Raw genomic sequence first — 23,609 nt, 5'->3', positions numbered from 1 at the left:
AGTTGGCCCCAGACTTTGTAAAGAAGAGACTTTGGAGCATTTTGCAGTAGGATTGACAAAGCATGATATGTAGTTAATATTTCGCTTTCCACCAGTGGGGATTCACTTAAAATATCTAGATGTGCTTTTCATCTTTGGTTTGGCAAAACTGTCATCTTCTGTCTACTCTAAATGAATTACAACACATTCCAAATGAGCAGAATCTAAAATAAATAATCAGGGCAGAGTAATAGAATCGATTGTGTCCAGAATATCAAGATTGAGGAAAGAATGTGAAAATATTTGGATCTTTTAAAGTCAGATGAGAGCCATTGGGAGAAACTTCTAGGTAAAGTCATGGGGATAGAGACTCTGCAGCTAAAATGCAAGGCATCCCAGGCCTAGAAGAGGCTGGAAGCTTATGGCCCTTTCCTCCATGCAGGGAGCCCGATCCCCTTCCTCCCCCACCCCAGCACAGGTGTGGGGCTTAAGAACCTTGAATTTCAAGAGGTCACAGGTATTGGGATGTGGTTATAGACATTTTCCTATTTCATCTTTAAGTCTGCCCAAAATATAAACATTTATGATGCAGAAACCGGTCCAAATAGTCAACCCCAACAGTACCTCTAACACCAAGTACAGGAAATCTCAATGGCCTGTCTTTCCCCTTAGAATGCAAAGGGTTGGGACTCAGCAAGGCGGGAGGTCAGTGCCTCTTTCTGACCCATGAAGCCCGTGCGCCCGGGCTCCAAGTGCCGCCACTTACTCAGCTGTCCTGTGGCAGTTACACGCACATGCCTGCCATTCAGAGTTTTGGAGTGTGCGTTGACATCTGTGTGTGTGAAGAGAAACGGGTGCTTGTTCTGAGGCAGGACGCGATACAAGGACCCTGCTGGTATGCTGTCAGGAGCCTTCTGGTAAAGCCCACCCGCAGGTTGGGTTGGACTCACTCACTTTTGGATCTGCTAGGGTATAATCTGTTTCCAGTCTACAACTATCTTTTCAATGTGGGAACAAGAGCTTTCCCCAAGACAGAAGACGGAATCAAAATCAACAGCTACGAAACAATTGGACAATTCTGAGGAGAGACTTTTCCTCAAAACACAAGTCTTTCTAAGACAGTTCAAAAAACTGTTGTAAACTTACATTTTAGCTGGGGAAAGGATCAGAAGACAGCTCCGGAGGGAGCTTACAGGAAAAAGGATAGTGGAGGTACTGTAGCTGACCTAATTGGGGTAAACGTTGGAAAATGTAACTCAGAAACTGAGAGAGTATTCCAGTGTACCAAATACCGAGACACAGCCTTCTGAACACAGCGCCAGGCACCTGAACTGCACAGGGAGTGCACTGAACAAGTAGGGAAACAGCAGTCCCACGGCCTCAGGGGGGCGGTCCACAGGACCATCATGGCCGCACCGAGCCGCTACCACCACTAAGTGGGGCTGGAAAGACAGATGAACTTGATTTGTCTTTCTTAAAGCAGGCAAACCATCAATTTCACCATTGTTTCTCGGACAAAGAAACATTTTTTATCTGCCCCATAATGTGGTTTCCCAAACTTTGACTTGGAGCCACTTGGCCCATTTGACGTAGCCATTAAGATGGAGTCGGCAGAGATTTTGTCATCCTCACAATTCATCACCCCAGTGAAGGACCTGAGGTCCAGCTCCAACTGCAAATCCCTGTCTCCTGACTATGGACCCTCCAGGGAAGGGCGAGGGTGGGACTTAGCCTTCCAGCATCTCTGCCCTTGCTCCAGTCTCAGGAGCACTGGCTTGAAAGTCTGATTGTTTTTTCCCTTTCATAAGAGTGAGAATGCCTAGGTTCAAATCCTGACTCTGTCACTTTGAGGCTCTGTGACCTCTGGCAAGTGACTGACCCTTAGCGACCCATATGTGCGATGGGCATCATAATGGGGTGATTTTAGGGAGCACATTGGGTGATCCATGTAAAGCACTTAGTACCACGCCTGTTTACAGGAAAGCACCTAATGAATTTGAGTTGCTATTATAATGAAACACTCACCCTATTTTTCAAAAGCCACTTAGCCAGATCAAATCTGTATGAAAAAGGCCCTTGACCACGAAGTTTATACTTCCCTGTTTCTAAAAATGTAAGCTTCTAGAAAGTTATAGAAGTGCATTTATAGTTATTAACTTAGCTTGGAGGTGTTGGATATTTGGTCTTTCTTCTGAACAGTTGCTGTGAAGATGGAAGCCCCAGCACTTGAATTAATCTGTGATGCCACTGATGTGTATTGTGTTGATTCTCGGTATCTATTCTATGCATGTGTGAAAGCGAATCACATAAAAGCAGAATTTAGGCATTCCTGCCAAAAGGAAGTGAATTGAAAGGAAGAGAAGCAGAGCTTCTGCAAGGAGAAAATTGTCCTATCTCTCAGCCAGTGTCAGAATGTGGAAATGTTTATAAAATGCTCATTAAAAGAAAAAAGGATTGCGAGATAGAAACAAAATCTAGTGCACAAGTTTACACTAGGGAGATAAGAAAGGCTAGGCCCCTATAGGGGATTTTGTTATCCAATTACTGCAACCTGACTTTTGGGGGGAGAGGAAGAGTGGTAGGGGGGAGGGAGAGAGAGGCGAAGAGTTTCCAAACTTGTCTCCAGTGACACGAGACATTAACGCTGCACAAGATAAAACTGCCACTTAGAGCCCAGGAGAGCTAAACCTTCCTGGGTTGGCCTGGGGGCTTGAGCAGAGTCATGGGTTCTCTGCAACTGCAGCTGTGCGCTCTCCTCTGCCTGGTGGCTCACTCGGTTTCTGGCAGCCCCATCATGAGCCTAGAGCAGTCGCCTCTGGAAGAAGATATGCCCCTCTTCGATGATGTCTTCTCAGAGCAAGATGGTGTCGACTTCAACACGTTGCTGCAGAGCATGAAAAACGAATTTCTCAAGACACTGAACCTATCTGACATCCCTCTGCAGGATTCAGCCAAGGTGGACCCACCCGAGTATATGTTGGAACTCTACAACAAATTTGCAACAGATCGGACCTCCATGCCATCGGCCAACATCATTAGGAGTTTCAAGAATGAAGGTAAGTTGACATTGTATTGACAAAATTTGGCTTGGATTTTTTTTTTTTTCCAAGAGGCGATAAATTCAAATAATATAGATGGGGTGAACACATCTATGTAAAGGTGTATGTACACTGATACTCAAAAACAGTGCACATTTTGGTCTATACCATTTTCATGGTCATTTCCTAAATGCTATTAAAAGGTACTAAAGAATATCTTTTAATCCAAAGTCATAAAGTGTCTGCTATTTTGACATCATAATTTGGTCTTTAAATTTTTGAATTTGAACCACAGTAATACAAGAAATTAATGTCGGGATACTTCTATACCTTTGTCTGTCATTTTCCAGATAGGTCTCTGTTTCCATTTGTCCTTGAATTGACAAAAAAAAAAAAAAAATGTCAACTTCTACTTAGAATGAAAATAGACAAGAACCATAGTCATGACTTGTGCTTCACTCAAACTTTGAATGTGTTTCCATTTTCTGACCTTATTTAAGAAATATTCAGACAGGACAAAAACTTGTATTTTAGAGGTTCTTCCTAAAATATTGTTGTGTTTGTGTGACGTGTACATCCTTGAATCACTCTTTATAATGTCCACGAAGTATGCACGGCCCACTTAATGATCCAACTTATTTCAGTGTCTTCATGAAGAGCAATGCACAAGCCTTAAATATCAGCAGAAAAACGATGTTAGCCCCACCCCAGCTTTATTCAGTAACTAAATGTAATGACCTAGCAAGTTAATCTTTTATTTAATATGGTGCTAGATGGCAAATATATATATATTTTTTCTAATATGCATGCTAAAAGATATAGGTCCAAAGAAATTAATTCTTTAATATTTCCATTGTCGTGAACCAGGTACATGATAATGACAGCCCTCATGGAAGAGGGTTTTGACTGATGTTGACCAGTTGTTCTTAAAAGCAGAAAGGCAGTAACACAGAAATAGCTTGGGATTTGGAGTTTTGAGGCAGGGTTGACTTAGTAGTTGTGGATAATTAGCTTAATTTCTCTGAATCTCAGTTTTATTATCTGTAAATTGGGCATAATATACCTAAGTAACACAACTAAGCGATTTCAAAGAGGTTATGAGTAAGAAAGTGCTCTATTTACTCTGAATTGCTGAACAATCATTAGCTATTACTAAGGAATTCCTTAAATTCTAGGCATTAGAGGAAATGTGGAGTGGGTATTGATCAGTCCTGAAGATATCATTCCCCTTTAAAATTTAAATAAGTGCCAAAATTTTAGATATTTAGTAACACATCGGAAATGTTACTCAGTAACATTTAGTAACATAATGAAAATGGCAAACTGAAATTACAGATTCCTTTTGAGGGTGAGTCTGAATTGAAAATAAATCTCCTCCTTCCATGGGAACCTTTCCTAGCACTTCTGAGCACTGAGCCCTGGGTGCCTTGTTTGGAGGGTAGGTGGGAAATGTTCACATCCCCAGGGAGAAATAGATTTTTAGTTCTCACTTCTCCCATGGAGGATTTGGGTGATGCAGGTCAGGCAGTGGAGTTTACAAAGGGTCTTATTACAGGAGACCAGCAAAAGCCGGAGCGAATCTATCTGTGGACACCCCCGCTGCTCGCGGCTCTGCGGGTCTTCAGGAGGAATGCTCAGCCCCAAGGATATGGATCCTGCACTGGGCTGGCACTAATGGCTGTTCTTGACTTTCTTTTGCCTCTTTGGATCTGCACAGTGCAACTGCCTAGGAGACAAAGATCAACCCCGCCTTGCCCCGCCCCCCCCACCTCCAATCAAAATAAAAAAAACCCTCCTCCCAATCTAACTAATCAGGGGAAAGCAAGAGGACTTCTAAGGTAGAAAAAACATGACTTTAATTCCTACCACTTCTGACTTCACTTTGCCATCTTGGGGAAGTCAGTCCTCTGCATTGAAGCTTGATTTCTTCAGGTGTAAGATGAACACAATAGCAATAAATGGTCTTTGTAAGAAACAAATGAAACAGTGTTTGCAAAACACTGGCACATTTAAATATGCTCAACAAACATCAGTTCCCTTGTGTAGAATGCAACATCTTCATCTACTACTTTGTATAGTTGCACATACACAGTGAACTTATTTTTTAACAGCTTTATTAAAGTATAATTGACATACAATAATCTGCACGTATTTGAAGTATATAATTTGATAGGTTTTGGTATATATAAACATCCACTGAAACCATTACTACAATGAATATAGTGAGTATAATATATAAACATCCACTGAAACCATTACTACAATGAATATAGTGAGTATAATCATCACCACCAAAAGTCTCCTTGTGCTCCTTTGTAATTAATCCCCTCTTTCCATGACCATGAGCTTTCATTCTGCACTTTTCTCATGCATAGAGCAACCAGTCTACTCCCCTATTTTTGGTCTCATGCTCCCTGTCCAAGGAGAGGAAAGTCTCTCTATTCTTATAAGAGGGGACAACTCTCAAGTTACTTGATGTATTAAGGACCTATGCCATGCCCATAAATCAATTTGATCTTTTGTGATGTCCACAATCATTGACTAGTCCATATTTTGAAAACATTGCCTCTGTTTAAGGTATCCCAGTAGCTCAGAGGCACTGAAGGAATTTAAGCTGGGCTCCCTGCCAGCATGATGACAATCTGCTTGGGAAGACCCATTCATAAAAAGAAAACTGAAATGTAAGGATGTAAATGGCAAAGCTTATAGGAGAGATATAAAAAGTAAATATCGGAATCACTAAATTCTACTCCTGAAACCAATATTACACTATATGTTAACTGACTAGAATTTAAATAAAAATTTTTAAAAAGAGTAAATATTTAAGTGACCCAGAAGGCAGTGGACTTCTAGATAGGGAGGTGAAGACGGGAAAATCCCACAAAGGAGGGGTCACAACTAGAGAGGTGGAAGGGAGGGGAGACGGCTTTCCAAGAGTCAGAAGCACAGCTCCAGAGGTGTGGTGTACATCAGGGCAAAGGAATGTTTTTGCAAATGGTGAAGATATCGGTCTACTCTAAATAGGAGGGTTTACAATTCCTTTAGCCTTTCAAGAAATACAACTTGTTTGATTTCAATGTTCCAGGCACTCTAGGGGATGAGTGGGAACTGTGGATAGATCAAGAGGGTAAGGCCTGGTTATAGCTAGTTTTAAGAATCATGCTAGAGCATTTAAATTCATCTCATTGACCAGTATTTCCCACTGGCCGTGTATGAGATGATTTTAAGTGGTACCCTATGGAGAGAAAGCTGTGAATCACGTAAAATTATTATACATTTTCATTAATTTGGATCAGAAAAAAATCCACATGATAACCACCTTAAGCCCTTCATTTCATGAATGCTTTTGCTTAGGGCAAGCCTAAAAGAGACGTTAAAGAGTATAAAAAATCATATAAAGCTAAAGAAAAATATTTAAGAGTACAATCTGGAGCAGGGACCCTACTAAAATAATGAATTAGGTATACAGTTGAGAAAACACTGCCAAAGATGACGGGGAACCCCTCAATTGGGTGTCCTTAGCGCTCTGGTATCATGGAATTTTGATGGATGACAAATGCCTCCAGGCATAGTTTGTAGTCTTGTATTTACCTGGGGCAAGGGTACAGAAGCTCTGGGCACCTATAAATTCTTACCTAGGAAGTCAACGTGATAGTATCTGGAAATGAACTTCTGAGACTAAAGGACCTTATTTCATAAACATTCTGAGTGATTCTTATGTGCCAAACTCCACGCCAGTTGCTAAGGGTACAAGACTAAAGCAACCCATCTATCCCAGGGTTCATTTTCTCCCATTCCTCCTTGTTGAAGTCCACACACCCAAAATTCAACTGCTGTGACCCCCTTGGTTTGTGGCTATCTTGTCGACCTTGTCAGACATTGGTGTCAAAGGAAGAGTCAGCAAACTCTTTCTGTAAAGGGCCAGACAGATAGTAAATATTTTGGGTTTTGTGGGCCATGTGTTGTCACAACTCTAACACTATAGTGCAACGGTAGGCACTGATAACATAGAAATAAATGGGCCAGTCTCTGTTTCCCTGATCCTTTATTTCCAGACATAGGTGGCAGGCTCATTATGGTCCATGGGCTATAGTTTACCAACCTCTGATCTACATGGAGGTCTTTAAGGAAGACCAGTTCTCAGCCAACCATGTGGAGAATCTTCACCCATTATGAATGCAAATATGGAAAGCCATGAGATGCTTATTCCTGAAAAGCTTCCAAAAAAGAACAACCACCCCACCTCCCATTTGATGGCCTTTTACTGGCTAGGATAATTGGGGGCTTGCCTGCACGGTCTCCAGAGTCCCTCCCTGCTCTGTAATTCTGCGGCTGATAAGTGAAACCAATGCAAGCAAGACTGGGAGAGTTTCTCCCATTCAAAAGGCAGCCACTTTCTATCTTAGCCTTGGCAGCCTAAGTCAGTTTTTTCTGCCATTGACCTTTCAGTATTTTCTGTCGGAAAAAGGTAACATTGTGTTTATTTTCATCGATGGTCCCCCTCGTTCCTCTGTATCAAGCTTCCCGCACAGACAGGCCCTCTTATTGCATAAATAAGCATCTATTTTTCTCTGTGACACACTACAAATCTGATTTTTGTCTTTTTTTTTTTCCAGATCTGTTTTCCCAGCCAGCCAGTTTTAATGGACTCCGAAAATACCCTCTCCTCTTCAATGTGTCCATTCCTCACCACGAAGAGGTCATCATGGCTGAACTCAGGTTGTACACACTGGTGCAGAGAGATCGCATGATATACGATGGAGTAGACCGGAAAATTACCATTTTTGAGGTACTTGAGAGCAGAGGGGACACAGAGGGTGAAAGAAGCATGCTGGTCTTGGTGTCAGGGGAGATCTATGGCACCAACAGCGAGTGGGAGACTTTCGATGTCACCGATGCCATTAGACGTTGGCAAAAGTCAGGCTCATCCACCCACCAGCTGGAGGTCCACATTGAGAGCAGACACGACGGAAGCGAGGATGCTGGCAGGGGACAACTGGAAATAGACACCAGTGCCCGGAATAAGCATGTCCCCTTGCTTGTCGTGTTTTCCAATGACCAAAGCAGCGAGAAGGAACGGAAGGAGGAACTGAATGAAATGATCGCCCATGAGCAGCTACTGGAGCTTGACAACTTGGGCCTGGACGGTTATTCCAGTGGGCCAGGAGAAGAAGCTTTGCTGCAGATGAGATCAAACATCATCTATGACTCCACAGCCCGCATCAGAAGGAACGCTAAAGGAAACTACTGCAAGAGGACCCCGCTCTACATTGACTTCAAGGAGATTGGCTGGGACTCTTGGATCATCGCCCCACCTGGATACGAAGCCTACGAATGCCGTGGGGTTTGCAACTACCCCCTGGCAGAGCATCTCACACCCACAAAGCATGCAATTATCCAGGCCTTGGTCCACCTCAAGAATTCCCAGAAGGCTTCCAAAGCCTGCTGTGTGCCCACCAAGCTAGAGCCCATCTCCATCCTCTATTTAGACAAGGGCGTCGTCACCTACAAGTTCAAATATGAAGGCATGGCAGTGTCTGAATGTGGCTGCAGATAGAAGAGTCCTGGCTTATTTAATAACTGTAAATGTGTACATTTTGTGTTCCTATTTAATGAGATTATTTAATAAGAGTGTACAGATCATAAAGGCTCGCTGCCTTAGGGAAATGGGCAGGTCGGTTTGTTGTATCAAATGCATATTTTGCTAATACAGTCTCATCCCTTCCAATCTGTTTTTTCTTTGGACTCGCCATATTCCGGCAATGCCACATCCAATAGCAAGTGGCAACCCTCCCCCCAAATTGTCCTCTATTTTTATTTGAAAACAACAAGCCCCAAGCAGAAACAGCATGTTGGATGATAGATATTTGTGTATGTATATGTGTACATAGGTAAACTTATAAAACTCTTTTGTTTCCATAGAGACAGATCATACTCACACGTGTGCATGATTCAATCAAATGTGTATATATTAAAAACCAGTGGTACGTTCTCAGCCAACTCTTCTCTGAGTAGGATTTATGTGAAGATAATTAGCACCAAGAATTTCACCCTCCTAGGAAGGATTGCATTTCCTACATACTATTGGATAGGTAGGTGTAGCGTTTATTGGTTGAGTTTGTGCCACAGCTCAGAGCTGCAGGACCAGGTAAGGGACGGTGCATGTTTGAGGGGAGGGGTTATTTAATACTGAAACCAAATGGTTTCCAGAGGCAGTGGCCTGAAGCCACCATAGCGAAGGATGAGCCCCACCGACCACCACTGCGCTCTAGAGGGCAGCACCTGGTCAAGAAAAGAAAATAGGGGATTTCATGATGTTCCTGAGATAATAGGACTGCAAGGTCAAGTGTGTTGGCCTTTACTGCTGTGGAGGGTAGAGGAGGCGGGGAGGGTGCTCGCAGGAGAGGAGGGAAAAGGATACAGATGCTATCCTAGGATGTGTGTGTAAAATTATAAGCAGTTTTAACTGGAGAATTAAGTCTTTTGGACAAAATAAAATTACCCGAGATCAAGAGGAGGAAAATCAGAAGGGATCTGTCTGTTGGATTCTTTTTAATGTTTTGCTTCAGTTCTTAATATTTCTCCCCTGCCTCTGCACCGCTGTTTTTGCTTCTTTCCACCCCTCTCCTTCCCTCTTTCTCTCCTGCCCCAGTGCCTCGTATCCTTTTCTCATTCCTGTGTCCCTTTCTTCACTGGCCTTCATTGCCCTTGCTGTGGGTTGGGAAGGGACCCTGAAAGCATTTGCTATCAGGGTGAGTGGAGTTAGTGCTCTAATTTTTAGATTTCCTCCCAATATCTAATTTGATTTGATTTATGAAATATTTTGTTCACAAAAAATACTTAAATATAAGAAAAAAAACCAGTCCAAAAGGATATTTCTAAATGAATGAATGAATAAATAGACACATAAACAAATGACTCCAAAGTTAAGTCTGAATTTTGAATCAGGTTGGCGCCATGGTAGAAACCCTGTAGGCTTCCCAATCCTCCCATTCTCAAATCTTCCCAGTTTGGAACTGGCCAGGACTAAGGGACTGGGAAGCATTCCTGATGGGGATGGTCCAGTGGATTTGCCGGCAGCTGGCTCATCGGAAGGACACAGCGGAGGTTCTGGCTCTGATCTTAGCAGCCGCCAGCTCCACCATCCATGCAAGGTCATGGGCTTTGTGCGGGAAGAACCAGAGCAGTGCAGTTCTCAAACTGTTCGACTCCTCCAGGCATCTGACGCTGATGTTCACACTTCTAGGAATGCAGTTTCCAGAACATTGTCCCCCACTCACCCCATTGAATGCTTCCTTAAGAAGTCTTGCATTTTTTTTTTTTTTTACCCTGGGAAACCATCAGCCTCCCTTTCACAAACCTCTTGGGGTTATAAACTCCACTGGAAAATAGAGGTAAGGGAAGCTATTTTGAAGGACATTTTGCCCAATTTGGACATCTGCTCTGTACATCCACTGTCCACTGATGTCCAGAGGGCAGATCCTGGGAATTCAGTGCTCCACAGAAGTGCAGTTTCGACCATCAGTGAGTATACAGTGATTGACAACCTGAGATGGCCACGCAGCTCAGAATCATTCATTTATGAAAAAGCCTCCAGATACAATGGCAAGCATGAGTGTGTGTGTGTGTGTGTGTGTGTGAGAGAGAGAGAGAGAGAGAGAGATGCTTTGGATAGCCACCCTTAGAGCCCTCAGTGGGGTGTGGAGCATCATTTCTATCCATGGTACACAGTGTGTGCTCAGTTACTCTATGGTACTGCTTCTCCTTTCTAAAGGATGCTGTCTATAATAGACATAAAGTAAAACCTCAGCTGAGCAGGGTCGTCCTGGTTAGATAAAAATCAAGCAAAATCTTCTTTCTGTATAAAATACGTACGACAGTGATATGCTGGTAAATGCTTTATGGCCAGCCATCTTGATTTGTAGATTTCAATGGTAGATTTATAGATTTCAGTGGTAGATTTCACCAGAGCCTCTTTCAAGCTATCCATGTGATATCAAGTGGTTTGCAAAATTCCTGAAAACCAAGCAGGGTGCTCTCAGGAGACATGTGTGCAGGCCCCCCGCTGCTATTAGCAAGCTGATGTTAGAATACTAGAATGTGCCAGGCCCTGCTTTCTGAACGCTCTCTGCCTACATGGCCAGGTTTTGGGGGAAACCTTGTGGCAAGCACTTATAATCGCTCTTCTGTTAAAGGCATATGAAAATCTAAAGCCACATACTGGTTCTTCAAATGTTGTTAGTTGCATTGTTTTTCACCAAGAAATGCAAAGGCATAAACCATAAATAGGGGACCCCTGCTCCCATCAGGCCACTTGCAGTGTGTCCACACCTCTCCTCCATCACTGTGTTAACGCAAAGCCATGAAATTGTCAGATCCTTAGGAAGTAGGAGTCACTGGATGTCCTCTCTGGTCGTAGACCTTGGCTGCATGCCACACCCGTCTTTTTTACTCTTTCATGGAAGAATTATCATCACTGAAGTTGACAGAGCTAAATGACTCTCGAGGAGGACTGCAGCAGAGGGACTTCGACAGCCAACAACCAAAATATTCATGTAAAATTTCTAGGCTTCTTCCTATTTATTGATGGGTATATTTATTTTTGTAATATAGTGTAGAATATCAAATATTTTATTTTTAATGTTTGTGATTCCCTCTTGGATACAATAGTGCTTTTCAAATAATGCCTTCCTTAGAGTATGGCTCCTTTACAATTTATGGCCTGTGTTTTCATCTGTCTTTTTGCACCAGAATTCCTGTTACTTTAAGAGGACTTGCAACAAGCTTGCCATCACTTTGTATATTTGTGTCTTGTAGGCGTGCTCTGAACCCCCTGGCGTATTTACTCCTTTGTAAACAGTAGAGTTTTAACTGGATAGCAGAGTTTTCACGGGATAGGTAGTTTTAACTGAAGTGTAGGCCTCCCAGAAAATAATCAATAGGTTGTCATTATTCCATGAGAGGCAAATATTGTCAGGCTGTGAGGGGCTGTGATTGCGGGTCAGTGAGTGGAGGCGGAGTTTAACTGGGGCTTTTCATTCCCCAAACTAGGTTCTTCCTCCTGACTGTACCCATTGCCACCAATTCAGAGACTCAGTTGGACAAATCCATTTGTCATTAGACCAATGACTCTATAAATATTTTTAAAAATTGTTAATTTAGGGATTCCCGAGGGACTTAGCTTCAGAATGCTTGATTCTTTCCCTGTGTATAATTTTTGGTCCAAGAAATTAATGGTAAATACTTTCCCCCAGAACTGTTAGTATATGTTTTGGCTTTGTTTGGAATCTGTATTCTTCAAGTAAATCAGATTTCTACAAACAGGAGTTTTACATAATACTTCTTACTGGACCCATCAACAGCCCGTAAAGCCCAGAAGCTTGGCAGCAAAGCCATTTATGAGTTGTTTGTCACACAGAAGGAATGTTGCCTTTTCTAAGGGAGGCAGACCTTTCCACAGGGTCACTGTGGGCCACGCCTCACCCTTTGCAGTTCTGGTGAAAAAGGAACATGGCTGAGTCTGCATTTTCTCACTCCCAACGAGGACATTTGACTTCACACATTTGGTGGAAGGAAAGTAGGGAATGCTGTACATCAGCCGCATAAAAGGGTGTTTCTGGACGTGGAAATGCCTTGGTAAGGCAACAGCCTCAACTAGGAATGACTGTTTGTTGTGCTGGGCATGCTTGTCTCACACATGAGCGCTTGTCTTGTGTGTGCGTGTGGCTTGATCGCACTGAGGAGGTGCACATGGCCCTGCCCACCTGACGAACCTCCACAGATGCGGGAAACCCGCTGAAACCACAGTCCCACACAGCCAGCTAAAGCATGCACATTTCTCTTGCGTGAACTGTGTTCATCATTTATGTCCAAATTTCTGTAGTAATGACTAGACTCAAAGGAAGATGGAGATATTTTACACTGTGTTCATAAACCGAATGTGTACATTCAGAGTCATCGTGTTAAATAAAAATGGAAACGTTATTTTGACGATAATTATTTGCAGCTTATTTTTCCTTAAGATGAAATGTCTTTTGCACTACCCCCCCACCCCTGCCATTTTTTTTTTTTTTTTTTACGTTTTCATCTCACCATAGATCCAGGTGGACTAAAACTTCTTGATTTATTAGGAGAACATGGTCTGAAGAAACAGTGTCTTGGCTTTAGCTTCTAAAACAGAGAATGAGCTTCTGTTATGTGGTTCTCCCATTTCACACAACTTTCTATAAATCCCATGAATGCAGAGACATAGCTGGAAAATGAAATGAGCTCTTCTTGGTCCACAACCGAGAGATATTTCTTCTTTGAATTTAGAATGACGCATATGAAAGAGAGATTACTTTGGGAAGCCCATTCAGGCTAAGTTTCATTGAAATTTGATCATTGAACCTCATAGAATCTCAGGCTAGAACAGACTTGTAAACATTATTAACTGCCCCCCAGCAACCCACCAAAGTACTTTCAATCTTTTCTGCAAATATTAGTAAAGAGAAGGGAATGCCTTACCTTCTTAAAGGCACCTGTTACAGTTTTAGAGGGCTCTGCCTCCATGATACTCTATCCGATGGCATGGGTCACGATGTGCTCAAGTCACTGCAGGAGAGACAAAGGTAAGCAGAAAGTTACAGGGAGCTCTTCCTTCTATGGAATTGAAATGTCTCCTCTGTCCCTTGTAACAGCCCAGGTCACAACTCTTAGAGCGACACATACACATGGAATCCATCTTTATGACAGCCTCTCGGCAGGCAAATAGCTCTCCTGGCCATCTGGGTCCACTGTTCCCATTTCCTGCAATGGTGTGCCTCTGAGCACACAGCCAGACACAGTGAGCTCCCTCAGCCAGATGGAAACAGAAAGAAGGTCTGCACCTGGACTAGACCTGCCCCCTGAGTGGGTAGCAGGCATGGTGGACAGATGGCCCCTGCTGCCTGTTCTGGAAGGAAGTTCATTTCTATGGCAGGATGTGGGATTTGAAGGCCATAGAGACAGAGCCAAGTGAGCTAAAATTCCTTCTATTGGACAATCAGTGTGTACCTCTTTTGGGGAGAATTCTCTGATGTCCCGGCTGGTAGGCTTTATCTGACAAGAGTGTCAGCAGAGAGCACAGCCCTTGTCCCTCAGGATCAGGAGAACTGATGAGGCCTACACAAGAGTTCGAGTCATGGAGGAAAGAGAGCTAAGAACCCAAGATGGAGCGTGGGCCAGGGATGGACTAAGAAGGCCTGGAGAGCCGTTCTTCTGACTTGATTTTGAATTCTTTAGCAACCTATTCATTCTGTTCTGTAAATAATTCCATCTGTGGTTGTCTCTCACAAGGTGGTTCTTGGACCCATTCTCCACACGTGGTCTGAACTGAACATGGCGGCACAGGACCAACCACCATTATTCCAGGAGTTTCTTAGTGACTGAGACAGCCTGGGATTGAATTGGGGAGACATGGCTGCACATCATTTTGAGGGGTAATGTGTTTACAGAATGAAAGAAAATATCATTTTCAAAACTCGGCTTATGCAACGAAGACAGTTTCTGATAGCGTTCCTAATGTGAATTGGTCTGGTTGGTGTTGCAGGAAAATAATGCCATGAGACGGGATGCATGTGACTCCAGTCATATGGACGGGAGCCCACTTTTGCACCAGAAGTGACTATTTGTAAATAAGGGGCCTATTTGGAGAAGGTGAGAGCTTGTTAACTTGGGTGGTTATAAATGGATTATGCGATTATCTCCAACTCACTCGCCCGACCTGTCAGTTTACAAGAACCAGCTCCTGTCCTCTCTCAACCTTCCTCAGACCGCCAGCACAGATTCAAAGTGCTCATCTCTTTCTGAGAAGGAAAACCCCAAACACATGGACACCTCGATCCATGCTTACTCTTAAATGTGATTCTGAGAATCTTACAAAAAATTCAGGCCATTCAGTTCAATTTCGGTTCTTTGGTGGGAGGCAGGAAACACCATGGTCAAATCGGGAAAATTTTCACTCACAGGACACAGGGCCAACTTTCCCGCACCGCATGGGAATGGTGCTAGAAAATTCAGTGCTAACACCTGACGAGTGTTCCTGCCTAACACGCATAACCTAACCTGACTCAGAACGCAGAAACATCACAGAAACCCATTAGAAGGACATGCTACAGAGTAACTAGTCTGTACTCTTCAAAAACGTCCATGAAAGGCAAAGACCAGTGGAGAAACTGTTCTAGACTAAAAGAGAAGAAAAAGATGTGACACCTAAATGGAACGTGTGATCCTGGGCTGGAGCCGAGATTCCTAAAAAATGGCCAAAAAAGGAACTTATCTTTCTGTTAGACTCCCTGAAGCTCAGTTGGGAAAACGTCCAACTGTATCAATTGTAGACTCTCAAATGACACTTGCTTTCAAAAATCTTCTGCATGGTTGTTGCTCTTTTTCTTTTGGAAGCTGCAAGAGGTTTGCACAGGAGGAGTAAGTAGGCTTTTGCCCAATGCGATGTTGAAGAAGCAAGCAGGTGGCACGAAGAATGAGACCTTTGCCGAGTACGCAAACTCAATGGCAGGAACAGAGCCAGGGGTGGTGGGGGTGTGTGTGGGGGGACACACTTCATCAGTGTGGCAAACCTGACGTCAGTACGAGCCCTACAACAACACATTTTCCTGAAATAACCAAGCTCAACACTCCACTCCCTGAAAAGAAGCATGCTTTTCAGGCAATAAACCATCTGTTCCCAGTGTTTAGAAAACGGATCTCCAATCACTGGTAATTTAAACTTCCTTATACCCCAGTTCAATGCTTGATAAGACAAGAGTGCTAACAAGATGGGAACTGAGTTACTATATAAAGGAACCCAGACAGAACAAAAACCAGCCCTCTGTGATTGTTTTGTTTATACTGTAGACCCATCTGTTTTAATTAACATAATATTTACATGAGACCAGCTCCTGGTACAGCATTTGCTGCGGTGATCGGTGCTGTGGTTTGCTCTTTGTTTTTATGAAGTTCCTGCCAAAGCGTAACTGAGACCTTGCCTGAATAAGGGATATGCAGTGGAATCGTGTCACAGCATCCTAATTCTCCCCCCAGGCCAGGTGCACCTGCTTTGTGGAGTTTGGAGCCAAGTGTCAGATTGCCAGAGAAAGCATAGATGTCCAATTAAATCTGAATCTAAGATAAGCAATCAATAACTTGTTTGGAGTAAGTATATCTCAAATAGTGCACGAGACATATTTATACTAACAATACATTCGTTGTTTTTCTGAAATTCAAATTTAGCTGGGTGTCCTGTGCATTTTTTTGTTAAATGTGGTAACCTAAGTTGGCTAGTGCCCAGCAGGCTACAGGAGTGGAAAGAGCCAGAGGAAAATAAAGTAGCTGTCCTTCCGTTCCCACGTGGGCTATTCAGAGGATCATGAATCAAGCCTAAGAGGGTTCATTGTTGAAGAGCCGCTCTGAGACTGGAGGTTGAAATCTACTTGACCGTGATACTTACTATACTGAAAACAGTAACAGTACCTAACACGTCAACCTCCCCACCCCCCTGAAAAGCTTACCTTTAAATCTTTTAAAGATTTATTTATTTGTTTGAGGGAGAGAGGCAGGGGGAAGGGCTGAGGGAGAAGGAGAGAGAGAATCTTAAGCAGACTCCCCACTGAGCACGAAGCCCAAACTCACAACCTTGAGATCACAGCCTGAGCCAAAATCAAGAGTCCGACGCTTAAGTGACTGAGCCACCCAGGTGCCCCGAAAGTCTTACCTTCAGAGGTTCTCTTTTTCATATTGACTTTGCCTGTTTTAAATTTTGTTATATTCATAAAAACAAAATTGCTGGAGAAAAGGACATGCACATTCAGAATATATCATCCTGAGAGCTACTAGGAAGTTCATCACCAAAATGTTATACAAATTCTGCTTTATTAGCTGTATACAAGATACTGTTTCTCTACAGTTTCCAGTATTCAACACTACTGCCTTTTTTTTTTTTTTTAAGATTTGATTTATTTGACAGAGAGACACAGCAAGAAAGGGAACACAAGCAGGGGGAGTAAGAGAGGGAGAAGTAGGCTTCCCGCTGAGCAGGCAGCCCGATGCGGGGCTCGATCCCAGGACCCTGGGATCATGACCTGAGCCTAAGGCTGACGCTTAACAACTGAGCCACCCCGGCGTCCCACTACTGTTTTTCTTAATGGATGCTGCTCTTGTTGAACTGTGCCCCCAAGTTCATAGGTTGAAGCCCTAACCCCCAATACCTCAGAGTGTGACCCTATTTAGAAATGGGCTCTTCAAAGATTAGTCAGTTAAAACGAGGTCATGAGGGCAGTTCGTAATCCAACATGATTGTAGTCCTTATAAAAAAAGATAGATTGAGACAAAGAGATAGACATAAACATGAGGTGAACACTGTGTGAAGACAAAGGCAGAGGTCAGCATGGTGTGTCTTCAAGATAAGAACTCCAGTGATTGTCAGCAGACTACCAGCAGAGAGAGGCGTGGACACGATCTTGTATCACAGCCCATAGAAGGAACCAACTTTGCCAACACCTTGATCTCAGATTTCTAGCTGCCATAACCATGAGACAATCCATTTCAATTTGTTACAGCAGCCGTAGGAAACCAATACAGATTCTAAGTACAATAAATATGAACACATTGAAATTTATTTCTGTAATGATTGGTGAATTTGAATATATTTGCTTATATTTTTTGACTAATTCACTTTATTCTTTCAATAGACTTCCCCTCTTTTACCCATTGTTTATATCCTCCTAACTGATTTGTTGGCATATATTACGCTGTATGTACTGTGTGCAATTAATCCTTTGTTATACGATGTCAATAGTTTTCCTGTTTGTTGCACCCTGAACTTGGATTTCCTTCATGAGGCTCAGATTGAGTCTTCGTTCTTCCTCCCCACAAACATAGGAAATGCATGTCAAGCTCTCTGTGGGGCACAGTTTGAAACTATTTTTTACTCCATTTCAAGGGTAGGACGGGCATTCTTCCCCTCCCTTTAATTCCAAAATGCAGATACTACAAATGAATTCATCATCACAAAATCACATTTTGAATACATGTAGGCATGGAAAATATTTCCTTAATAGGAACATTTGTTTCTTAAATTAAGTCAAATTGTGATAGGTTTTAAAAACTTGGTGACTCAACATGGCTAAACACCATGCTTAAGCTAGAGCTGTAACCCTCTTTCTGTTCTGTTTATTAGATTTTTAAATAAATTCTAATTTGGAATTTTTACTGTTTGGACAAAGGAATAACAGAAAAATTAAGCAAAAATTAAAGTCAACTAATTAGTCAGTGGCAGAATTAATCATTAAGACCTAGGTACTGCAACTTCTTATTGTCGGGATTCAACCTAACAGGCAGCCAAGATGTTTTTAGTGAACTTTTACCCTAAGGTTTGCTTCAGTAGTTGGGGTTGTTGTCATTGTTGTTTTTGATGAGCAGAAAACAAACAAAAAATTCCAGATCCTAATAGACTATGTTCTATATTTTCCAAAATTTATGAACATATTTGAGCAAAAGCCAGATTTTAACAAATAAAGACTGTCAAGCAATATTATTCAGTAAGCGCAGATCTACATAATGTCATTGAATGCCATTGGTTTGAAGAATTGCAAAGTGAGAAGCAAAGTGCTTTTGAAGCAACCCAGAAACATGGTGTTGAAAAGCTACATATGGAGTGAAGGAAAGGTTGGAGGCAGGGCAGATTCCCAGGGCAAGTACAATAACCAAGTCCCGTGATCCATCACCTTTCGGTTTGTTGCTTTTTGCCATGACAACTGCTTATCTTTGGTAGATGTTTTTGGATCCACTGCTGAAGGAGGTGGCTTTTCTTAACTGGATTAACAAACGAAGACCAAGCATGAAAATAAAGCAACAGAGCCAGAAATTTCTGTATGGAGGATATGAAAGGATTCAGAACAACTCTTCTTTCCGTGATCACACAAGTGATGTCAAAAAGACACAACTGGAGAATACTGGTTTCTCTGAGCTCTTATATTCACAAGGAAGATGCAGTGAATCAATCACATTCAGCTAATCTGAGCCCTTTAGAGCTATGACTAGTGCTATTGCTAGCACAATAACTTAAAATTGGTAATAGAAAGATCAAACTCTTGGCCTCTCATCCTTGCACCCAGGCAAATTAGATCAACCTCGAGTCCCAGGGCCAGATTTCAGACTCTGCTAGGCCACCCTGAGTTTGTGTGGCCATCTTGTCATTCTGGACAAGAATAGTAGAGGCACTGGGACAGCCCTCACCCTTGTCTTCTTCTTATACCACCAAATGATCCCACCCTTCTCTTTGAGCTGTCTAAAATGAGGATGGCAACCCCCAGGTCCAGGCAAGTCACATAAACAGTGAGGCAGCCTGGAGACTGTGGAAATTATTGACATTATTGTTACGACAATGACTAAAAGAATAGGTGTTAGTATCAAGCACACCAGCTCTCAACTGGACCTGTTGACAGCAGCACTGGTACAGGAACAGACAATTGTTGCCATGGTAGAGTTTAGGCCCATGGTGCCAGATCTTCCAATTTTTAAGATGAGCTAGAAATCTGGAATTGCAATTTTTTTTAATGCTTCCATCTGGTTCTACATTCTGCAAAGTACAAATAATGCATCTCTGTGTGTCAGATTTGGCCCACAACTTACTTCTCTGGCCTTGAAGTTAGTTGAAACATGGAGAATCACAACCCCCCAACTGGGTCTCTGACATTCCCCTACCAAGCCCAGAGCTCTAGCAATTGTGTCTAGAACTGGAAATGTTCCTCTTGAGACTCATTCTCTCTGTTTGACCATCACCTTCTTCTCTTAGTTAAGAAGAATCAGGAATTGGGTTGGGTGCCTCCTTGCCCCCTCAGAGCTGGAGAGTTTACATCTGCTCTTTGGTGATGCAAAGTCAACAGCATCTTTAGAGTCCCCAGGAGACCTTCTAAGGTCTGCACTTGATCCTGGCATTGTTCCTACAGCTCAACATTACAATGGGACTTTCTCCAACAAAGAGGCATTCTATTCCAGTAGTTCTTGGTCTACATCAGAATCATCTGAGGAATAATTTTTGAAAAAGTGTCTGGTCTTACCCAGGAGAATCAGATGTAGTTAAAAGGGTATGGTTTAGGGCAGCAGTTCTCAAATGTTTTGTCCTCAAATCCCCTTTGCATCCTTAAAAATTACTGAAGATCCCAAAAAACTATATGTAGGTTCTATCTATTTATATTTACTGTATTTACTACTTACAGTTATTATATTTTTAAGTGAGAATATTTAGATATGTATTTATTAATCAATTTTAAAATTAATAAGCTCATTGCATGTTAATATAAAATAACATATTTTGTGAATAACAAATATATTTTCCAAGACAAAAGTGATGAGAAGATTGGCACTGCTTTACAATTTTACAAATCCCTTCAATGTCTGACTTAATAAAAGACAACTGGGTTGTTCTATCTGCTTCTGCATTCAATCCATTGCAATAGGTTGTTTTGGTTGAAGAGATGAAGAAAATTTGACCTCCTACAAATTTGGAGTTAAAAAAAGGAAGACATATTTTAATAGCCAGTTCAGATAATTGTGGATATTCTTTGATACTATATTAAAACTCAGTGAACGATAGTTTCTTACATGTTAGTGGCAAAGTGAAATCTGAAATCGTATTCATGAACTCTGTACTTAATTACATTGAAATCTATTGACCTTTCTGCAAATTTTTTTGGCCTCACCGTTCTGGATGCCAGAAGTCCAGAATAAAGCAGAATCGGAAGGGTTGGTTTCTTCTACTTTTAAAAGCATTTTTTTTTAGTATAATTGATACACGATGTTACATTAGTTTCAGGTGTACAATATAGTGAGTCAGCATCTGTCTGTGTGATGCTGTGCTCACCACAGTGAACTGCCACCTGTTCCCACACAACACCATTACAATATCACTGACCATATTCCCTACGCTGTACCTTTTATTTCTGTGACTTGTTCATTCCATGACTAGAGGTCTTCTTGCACTTTTAATGGCTATCTCACCTAAGAATAATTCTATAATATTTGTCATTTGGAAAATATTTGTTCACAGATCTACTAAACGTCGACACACTTCATTATACATATATATCATCACATATCATGTAGCTTCTGGAAAACTGCATTGTACCCTCCCTGAGAGAATAAAAACGAGAAAAGCAAGTATCTTGGATTGTTGGGAAAGATGGTTTTGACCTCTAGGGACGCTCTGTTGTATCAGGAAGAGCCCTTTTCTAGAACTATCTAGATCTACTATAGATAGCGCTACAAGCTTGCTAAGTGACCCTAAAGTTTCCTCACTTTTCTATGGCAGTTTCTCAGTTTTAAAATGGAATTTTAGAACTCGAGTTGGTGTTTATTAGTGAGGCACGATTGGCATTCAAGGCAGAAAAATGTGTTGTTGTGAAGGACTGTCCCTCGTGTTGTGGGATAGTTAACATCTCTGCCTCCCTCACTAAACACAAGCTGTACCCCATCTTCAATCCTTGTAACACACCCGGAACCCTGTCAAGAACCCCCAAGGGGGGAATACTGCCTCCACTTGGACTAAAGGAACTTCAAGAATTCGTAGTCTCTGATAGTGGGTAATGCTCCCACTTAAGCAGCTGACTGGCGATGTGGGAAGAGAGAGCTAAGTTTTCCCTAGACTACCAAACTCCGGAGAACCTATAGAAAGCCATGAACACATCCCTCGGCCAGCTCTGCCTCCTTTCTGCTCCTGAAGGAGCAGTGATTCCTAGAGGCTGAAAGGCCAGCCTGCCTGCCTCTTACTTGAGCCCTCTCTCTATGCCTCTGTCTCCTCATGTGCCCAGTGAGAAGAATCAAGGCACGTACCTTATAGACTTACTGTGAGAATTAACTGTGTGAACACATAAAAATTACTTGGAACAGTGTGTCGCAGGGGATAAAGAAGCAATAAATGTCATTAATGGTGTTACTAAGTAAAAGAAGGAAGCCCAACTCCCCTCTGCTGAAAATTTTGGGCTGCCTTTGAAGTTTTGTTCCCCTTATCCTGTTACATTTTTCTGTTCTTCTCTCGTAAGGCTGCATATAAAACTGACTTTATCCTACTTTTCTGTGAGCACACGCACAGTTGGTTTTAAGAGGGGGAAACACCATGTTGATAACCCTGGGGGGTTTCCATGAAAAGCTCTCAGGCTGCTTTCCTGATGTTCATTCTAAGTAAAGGCAAAGCAATTTCCTGAAGTCCAATAAAGCGGGCACACCAGAATTTGGGGGGACTGGAACACACACTTTTAAATGGGGTTGATCTGCAATCTTCACTGTTGGCAACGAAAATCCCACATAAACAGGCCAACATGGAAACTCCTGAGATTTTTAGCTTTGCAAAGGACCAGTCAGAAGAAAATTCCAGATTTAAAAGGGATACCGCCTAGCCAGGACTTTTCCACAGTAAGCATTTGGAAAATGTTGCGAGAGGAATCCTGGAGGTCGGATCGTCTTCCTCTTTCTCTTCCAGAAAGACAGAGATTTATTTACCTTTGGCACTCTGCTCTTTGCAGAACCTCCCCCTGGGCTCCAGAGAATTATATTTTCATATCACCAGAGAAATGAGCGTGGTGGAGGGATCAGAAAGCAAAGGCACCTACCTCTCGGGTTAACTGTGGCCCTATTTGTGGCCTGACTTCCGGCTGACTCATGGAGCTCTGAGAGCAGAGTTTTGACAGACATGTACACTCCGTCAGCATTGCAGAGATAAGGGGAAGGTGATCTCACAGCAAAGCTTCTGTGTGTTTGTGTATGTTTGTCTCTGAATAAACATTCTCTGGTAGAGCTTCTCGGTCTGTGGTTCTTGTGTCTGTTCCTAAGTGGCCTGAACACTTAGCTACTCTTTCCTCAGGATTCTACTAAAGACCAATTTAAGTACTTGGTGGGAAAGATGCATTTGGGGTCTTTTTCAACTCTGCAGATGTATAAATTTATGTATTTGTAGAGCTAGAAATGGCTTCAGAACTCATCCAGTTGGACTCTGTTTGACACGGAAACTTCCTGGATCAGAAATTGCTTTCAAGGCAGGACAGAGCCAAGAGCTCCCCAACCACAACCCTTTCTACTACTTACTCCAGGGTTCTTGAGATTGGGGTCCACGTGCTCCCCTGGAGCTATGAGCCATGTGCACGGTGCACACAATAGTAACAGGCTACAACTTGGGGTATCCTCCTGGAGATTCAGTTTTACCCTTGAGCTAATACATAAGCAATCTTCGTACCACACGTACCACTATTCCCATCCCAGGTATCATCTGCTCTGCAGCTCCCAGAACAGCACCTAACCTAGTGGGTCATCAATCAATATTTGTTGAATGAATGACTTATAAATACAATATGATACTTTATCAAAAAATGTAGCTTCCAGAGGCCTTAGAGATATGTCAGTGGAAATATCTGAGAACACCACAGTGACACTAAAACCAGGTGTCTCAAAGAAGCAGCTAGATTGTGGCTGTGTGCCACATTTGAAAATATTTCTATATGTTACTGAAATCCAATGTATTTTGAAATCAGATGAATAAGAAAATCACCTCCTTTGTCTCTCTCGGACATAATTCCTGCCCTTCCC

At 42.4% G+C, this 23,609-nt stretch overlaps 1 protein-coding gene across 1 annotated transcript; it reads left to right on the top strand.

Moving 5' to 3' along the window:
- Positions 1–2,701: 2,701 nt before the first annotated feature.
- Positions 2,702–8,574, top strand: BMP10 (bone morphogenetic protein 10; the record flags this gene model as incomplete). Its single annotated transcript, XM_080813876.1, has 2 exons — positions 2,702–3,035; positions 7,634–8,574. The coding sequence occupies 2 exons, from the start codon at positions 2,702–2,704 to the stop codon at positions 8,572–8,574; spliced, it is 1,275 nt and encodes a 424-aa protein (XP_080670002.1).
- Between the last annotated feature and the right edge of the window lie 15,035 nt (positions 8,575–23,609).

Source organism: Martes martes, assembly GCF_963455335.1.
Source record: "Martes martes genome assembly, chromosome: 9".
Taxonomy (NCBI): Eukaryota; Metazoa; Chordata; class Mammalia; order Carnivora; family Mustelidae; genus Martes; species Martes martes.
The sequence above is the reverse complement of the archived record's forward strand: the minus strand, read 5'-3'. Positions and strand labels throughout refer to the sequence as shown.